A 7,568-nucleotide genomic window follows, 5' to 3' on the forward strand; every position below is an offset into this window, starting at 1 on the left:
ATCTTCTCAGTCTTCCAATTCTTGTCAGTTATTTTAAATTCTTACTTCTTACTCCTTTACTCCTTTAGCGACCATTTGGTCTTGTGCATTTTCATTATTAATTTTATTGACGATATTTTGGCGATCAAAAATATTTTTTAAATTATTGAAATTGTAAAACAGACACAAAATATTAGCAAAAGAAACTCATTTTGTTGTGTATGTTTCTCTTTAGTTAAATCTGACATCCTTTGATATTAATTCATTAGACATTAGTAGACCAATTCAGAAAAATGAGCTTTCACCTAATCTTTTCAATTCAATAGAAAAAAGTTTAGTTTATTCAAAATTTCTAGTGTATTGCTATGATCTTAAATAATTAATATGCAACAAATTATACACAATGCACATGATTACAAAACAGAATCGTTACTTTCTTAGTTATGGAATTTTTACATCCTTAGGTTAACACAAGTAACTAAAAAATTAAACTTGCATTAAAATTAATATACATATATAATTCGAGCTTCCACCTATTCCAGTATGATATCTTGGAAAAGGCTAGCACTAGCACTGTTAATTATAACTCAAATAAGAATATGCTGTTATTTACAATACTGCAAAATGCCTAAATATATATCTATATCTATATATATATATATATATATATATATATATATATATATATATATATATATATATATATATATATAATCATTTTGCTGGATTCTCAATATCTGAAGTTTGACATTCTTAGCTTATAGTTAAAAACCATAAGCTTTTCATATATATATATATATATATATATATATATATATATATATATATATATATATATATATATATATATATATATATATATATATCATTTTGCTGGATTCTCAATATCTGAAGTTTGACATTCTTAGCTTATAGTTAAAAAACAAGCTTTTCACCTGTGTGAACTTTGTGTGGGTGGAGGAGCAGCGTCTGACTGAGAGACAGTGAGAATGCGTGGTGACTCATGACAGACCGTGTGACAGGATGCCGGAGTTCAGCCTATGTGCGTTTCATATATGTCTAATTTAGAGGTTGTGGCTTATTACCACAGAAATCAGTATTCTATGACATACGGTAATCACCACGGAAACTTAATACGCCGTATTATATTAATTTGGTATCATCAATATCTTACATCGAATATATCACTAAGTAGTAAATTCCTTTTAGATATCGGAAGTATCGGCATAAAATAAGCCGATACCAATACCGATATCCATAAAATGGGCCGATACCACCGATTCCGATACCGATACCGATGCATCGGTACATCTCTAATATGGAGGAAGGGCCAGCTGTACAACCGTAGGCAGCGGATGTGGAAGGGCCAGCTGTAGCAGGGTCGGCAGGTGTGACAGGGACAGCATGTCTGACTGGCTTGAAGAACGAGTAGATGGAGGACTGTTTGGTTTTTCTTGTTTTTTCATCATAGATTTCTTGATAAATCTTGGCACTTTTCTCTACTTCATGAGCCACTTTGCTACTCCTGGCAAGATTTGGGTCACATTCCTTCAGGGTTTCCAGAGCTTTTTCGATACACCACCTAGACATTCTCTAAGAGTTTTGATGTCCAGGCCACACACAGGTTTTTTCTCGTCTATCTCTTTTTCTGTCTCCTGTGATGCCTTGTCTTGCTCTATAAGTTCATCATTTGAGAGAGGTTCAGCATGGCTTTCCAAAAGATCTTGAACATCATCATCATCAACTTCATCGAAGCCAGCCCTATGGCACAGATTTACTGTCATTTCTGATCGCACCGATGTCGTCTTCAGCGAAGCCTGGGAAGTCATGCGCACATTCTGGCCATACTTTGTTCTCCGCCAAGTTCATGGTAGACGTCTTCACTTCGTCCGAAGATGACGATGTTATGCGACTTCCACCATTCTCTGATAGTGGACTTGCCAGGCCCATCTGTGCCCTTTATCAGTTGCTGCATGGTTTGCCGCCGATAGTAGGCTTTTAATGTTTGCCATAATTATTATGAATATATTTGTGCTTACAATAGACCCTTTAATATTCCATTTATTCATCTAATTAGTAATGCATGTAAGTAATATATAATGCAGTTAAAAGAAAAGGGGGGGAAGAGGAAGAGATAACAGGCTCCAAGGGTGGTCAAGTTGAAGTCAGTACTGTGAGTGGCGAAGAGATGTGGCATGAATGATGTCATCACCCCTTCTCCCCCGTGCTGGGTCCTCTCGGATGACATGAGCGGATACCGTATCTGTGAATTTTTCTTACCGTATATTGAATCGAGGGTAGTAATTTCCAAATACCGTAACTGTGAATTTACCGGATAAAGAACTATCATATAACGAGGACTTACTGTACTACCATCTGCTCGTATAACGAACACCAAACTTGCTTTAACAAAATTTTATCCTGGTAATTTTTTCCAAGTTTGAAAGCCCCGCCGTATCACACAAGCGGACTGGTTTTTTAATACACCAGTGCCTCTCATGAACAAAATGTTCACCACTCACTCCCCAACCCCAACCCTTCCTCCTTCTTAGTTCAAAACAATAACAGTGTCCAGCAGCAGCTCATCTTCCATCGCTCAGCATACCTCCAAAACGGCTTGCAACCAGCCCTGCAATGTTGCCTAGCATTGCTAAGAAGACCAGGAAGTCTCTTACTTACGAAGTGAAGCTGGATATTATTCACAGACACGAGAGAGGTGAGAAAACTAATAGTATTGCTTGCCACCATGGCTTGACTCCATATACTGTCTCTACTATTTTCAAGTCAGCAGACTCTATTAAGAAGGCTGGTGAGATCGTATCTTCCTTGCAAGCTAGAAGAACCACCCGAACTTGTGACTCTGCAATGGATAAAATGGAAAGCCTTGTGGAAATGCTGTACATAAATTTTGTATGCAGTACAATGATGCGCTATTTGTTTGCATTCCATAGGTTGCCGGCTAGTGTCTTTCCCGCTCCACTCTCCCTCCCTTCATAAATTAAGATCATCAACATTATAAAGTTACTTACATACAGACATTAGTGTACATTAAAATGACTTAGTCTTAAACTGCTTAAATGTTTAACTTCATAATTTTTACTTTCATTAAACCTTTTACTGTACTATGATGCACTCTTGCTTTGTTTACTCTCAATGGAAGTTCAAGTCAGGGGTCAAACTTGTTATAATTGGTTCGCTTAACGAAAACTCACGCAACGAATGTTTTTTTTAGGAACATAACCCGTTCGTTAAGCGGGGGTTGCCTGTATAGATTCTGCCACAAAACTGAACAAACAATTGAATCTATATGTAAGTGTTGTTTGTGTTTGATTGCTGATAATATATGTCAATATATTTGTATGAAAGTTTTAGTTACCCACATTCAGGACTTGTGACCTAGATGTAATTTGCTTTCGTTTTTCTGTGTATTTTTCACATATGCACTTGTTTTGTACCTATTCCTTTTTAGGCAACGTTGCTGGCGTGTGGTACAGTTCTTTCTCTTTTACATAATAGGCTAATAACTTTTAAAAATGTATAAAATGCAAATATTTCCAGTATTAGCTTATGTGCATAGCACATCCACCATAAAAACACATGACTGCCCTTGAGAGGTCATGTTGACCAGTGTTTGGGTATTTAACCCCTAAAGGGCTGGAGGCGGCTATAGCCGCTTTTCCTCGGAAGGGCCGGGGGCGGTTATAGCCGCTTTGCTTTTTTCGCGCTAAATTTACTTACTTTTCGATAATTTTCGATGACCATTCATTGCCAACACTGCCAGAGATATGTTTAGGCTACTGCTTCAGAATCTTGCCCGCTCTCACGATGGACAGGCGTGACACGGATTCTGGCGTCCGATTTCCTGCCAGACCCTGCCGAGCCCAGCACCTCAACGCCTAGACATATTCCGAAGCTCAACCACGTGCTTCACTTCTTAGCGACAGCAGAATACTACGGGAACGCAATAGAACTGTCTCCTCGTACTTATCAAGTGATCCCGAGGAACTTGAACTAAGTGACGTGAGCATAGAGAATGAAGGTAGTGAAGATACAGATACAAGTACAAATGATTCTGATTTTGCTCAATCAACACCTGAAGCAGCTTCAGAAGAACCTGCACGTCCTTTTACATCTACTGTGAGGACAGTCGCTGTTGATGATTACATAGAAAAGCTTAGAGTATTGACTATATATAAGAATTAGAGCATGGGGCATCCGTTTTCATTACGCACTAGTCAAGGCCACACAAGCGAAGCGAACGCAGAGCGGGCAAGAGCCTCGCTAACTCCAAAAGTCTCTCCTCTTCAACTCAATATTTCTCCAAAACCACAGCACATAGAAACGTTTTCATGCAATAATTAAAAAGAAGAAGAGTTGATGATGACTATGACGACAAAGTAATTTGTTATTGCATTGTAGTTCAGCAGAATCAAGTGTGTGAATATAGGCTATTTTCGGTGTTTGGTGCTGAGGTGCCGGTCCTGTGGATGTTGTAGATGACCACCCAGGCCGGCCCTTTAGGGGTTAAGTTGGCAAATAATGATTTTTTTTTTTTTTTTTTTTTTTTTTTGTTATTTGTAAGGAATCATCTATATATAGACCACACTACAACTTAGTGCAGTAAAATAAGAACAAGTGTTTATATATAGGAGATCCAACAAAAAGTTCTGTTTTTGAAACATCTATATATAGATCCTCTGCCAGGAAGGGCTTAAAGTGATACACCAACACTAGTGATAGATACAGGTATTTGCAGTAGTGATTGAGAATAGCTGGCTTGTACCTTGATAACTAATTAAATTTCTAGTTAACAACTGATAACTGTGGTTCTTCTCTACATGTATCACTCTCTTCACCTTGTTCTCCACAGTATCCCAAGGTACGAGCAGTAACAGCCACCAGCCTGTTGACAGCATTGCAGGACTACTGTGACCAGGACATTGTGCCATCAGACCATCTTGAGGAAATCACCACCATACTAGAAGAAACAGAATGGATGAACAACTTGGAGGACGCCCGCAAGCAGCGTAACCGCATCTGTGAGCTGTGTGGAATACCTCCACCACAACCTAAGAAGAAATGACCTAACCTTGCTAAACACACAAAACTGTGATAGTTCATTTAATTCTGTGTGTGCCTCACAAACTCGCATTCTAGCCGACTTTTGCTTTTAGTTTTACTAGTTTATGTGATAGAGTCATTAATCAAATGCACATAACATCATGTACATCTCTCTCTCTCTCTCTCTCTCTCTCTCTCTCTCTCTCTCTCTCTCTCTCTCTCTCTCTCTCTCTCTCTCTCTCTCTCTCTCTCTCTCTCTCTCTCTCTCTCTCTCTCTCTCTCTCTCTCTCTCTCTCTCTCTCTCTCTCTCAGCTATTCATTAAATTTTTCTTGGGATTTGAAATATTATTATTTTCTTTCTACACTCCTCATTAGTATTCTTGTAGTATGCTATATGGTTTTATACACAGACAATGAAAAAAGCTATTTGGCAGTTATTCAACCAAGATTGAAGTATATATGCTGCTTATGAATGAACCTCCTATAATCAAAAAGTTATTAAAAGAATTGAAAGAAGACAAAGAGCAGAAATGAAAATGAATGACCAGCTCAAAAGATTAAACATGGAGAAAAACTGAACAGGCTAAACTTCCTATCTCTGGTGAGAGATGATAAATGGGATATGATATACAGATCAAAGTCTTTTGATAGGGATGACATGTTACTGTATGACATTGGAGAATCAAGAGGTTTTGCAAAGAAAGTAAAAAAAATATCAGCGATGTTTACAAAGAAAGTAAAAAAAAAAAAAAAAAGATCAGCTTTCAATGTACAAACACAGGGACTAGACTTATGTGAAAGGTAAATCATGTCAAAGCCACTTACAAGTTCAAGCAGAAACTTGACATAAGATATGGAGATAGGATCCTGCCAACCTAGCTCACCACTTGTACATTTGTATTACAACAACAGAAATACTGCACACACACATACACAATAGTTTCCCGCAGAGATGTGTGGAAGTGTGGAATAGTTTCAGTGAGGAGGTGGTGCCAGCGAGGAGTGTGCATAGTTTTAAAGGAAAGTTGGATGTGTATAGATATGGAGACGGGACCACACGAGTATAATACCCAGGCCCTGTAAAAATTACAACTAGGTGAATACACACACACACACACACACGGTAAGATGGGAGGAGGAGTGATGTTGCTGGTTAAAAAAGATATAAAGGTGGATCAAGTGAAAAAAGGTATGGGAAAGGCAGAAGTGCTAAAGATCAGAGCAGAAACTAATGAAGGAAAAAAGAGGCACTACATAGTGGTGTACGTACCACCTAAGACAAATGCATGGTCAGTACAGGAATATGAAGAAATGATAAGTGATACAGGAACATGTCTGGAAGAAATGTTGGGTGGCTGTGAACGAACTATAATGATGGGAGATTTTAATTGTAAAGAGGTGTGTTGGGAGGACTGGTCAATGGAAGGATCAGAGACAACATGGGGAAATACACTATTGACACTGGCAATGGAAAATGTGTTAACTCAGTGGGTCAAAGAAGATACTAGGTTTGGAGGAGAGGAGCATCGTCAAGACTGGACTTGGTCTTTAGTACAGAGCCAATGGTCATTGAGGAGATGAGGGTGGAGTGCCCTTTAGCAAAGAGTGATCATGCAGTTTTGGAGTTCAAGGTGATAGACGAAGAGAAATCTAGAAGAAATGAAGAATATAAAGTGGGAAGATGGAATTATGCCAAGACAGATTTTGGAAACCTAAAGAAATTCTTTCAAGAGACAAATTGGATGAAATTCAAGAGTGCTAAGGAGCAAATGAAAAGTGGAAGGAATTTATAAAATATACAAAGAAGGTGAGAAAAATTTGTACCAATAAGACAACATAGAAGTTGGAAAGCAGGACTGGTTTAACGATAGATGTGAAAAGGCTAGAACAAGAAAAGAGGATGCATGGAAGAAGTGGAGAAGGAAAAGACGGATTAAGCAGTGGGAAAGTTACAAAAGAGCAAGAAATGAATATGTGTTGATTAGAAGAGAAGAAAGAAAGAAACAAGAAAAGGATATAATTGATAAATGTAAAGACCAACCAAGGCTTTTTTACAGACATGTGAACAACAACATCAAAAATAGAGAAAGTATTGAAAGTTTAGAAGTAAATGGAGTATACAGTGAAGATCCCAGGAAATGGCAGAGGCTATGAATGGATGCTTTCGGAAGGTATTCACAAAGGAGACTGCTTTTGACAAACCACTGGTAATGGAACAGAAAGGGATTATGAAGGAGTTTCAAGTAACGGTGGAGGAGATCAAGAACATGATGGGGAGTTTAGAAGTGAGAAAAGCTGTGGGACCTGATGGGGTATCAGGATGGATTTTAAGAGAATGCAGGAGCAATTGGCAGAAAAAGTTTGTGAAGTAATTGATGCCTCATTAAGGGAAGGCGTAGTGCCCCAAGACTGGAAAAGAGCTAACATTGTCCCAATCTATAAATCAGGTAACAAGAGAGACCCATTGAACTATAGACCAGTGTCACTTACAAGTGTGGTAGCTAAGATGTGTGAGAGGGTGGTGAAGA

General features: G+C 38.3%; 1 protein-coding gene across 1 annotated transcript in view; it reads left to right on the forward strand.

The window, feature by feature from the left end:
• LOC123499074 (tubulin-specific chaperone D-like) overlaps nt 1-5,383 on the forward strand; it is a 563,551-nt gene extending 558,168 nt beyond the window's left edge. The window contains exon 22 of the mRNA XM_045246676.1: nt 4,850-5,383. Within this exon, the coding sequence (XP_045102611.1) occupies nt 4,850-5,062 (213 nt within the window). The 3' untranslated portion in view covers nt 5,063-5,383. The remainder of the gene's footprint in view (nt 1-4,849) is intronic.
• Nucleotides 5,384-7,568: the final 2,185 nt, after the last annotated feature.

The sequence above is a fragment of the Portunus trituberculatus genome, chromosome 49, assembly GCF_017591435.1.
Source record: "Portunus trituberculatus isolate SZX2019 chromosome 49, ASM1759143v1, whole genome shotgun sequence".
NCBI classification, from domain to species: domain Eukaryota; kingdom Metazoa; phylum Arthropoda; class Malacostraca; order Decapoda; family Portunidae; genus Portunus; species Portunus trituberculatus.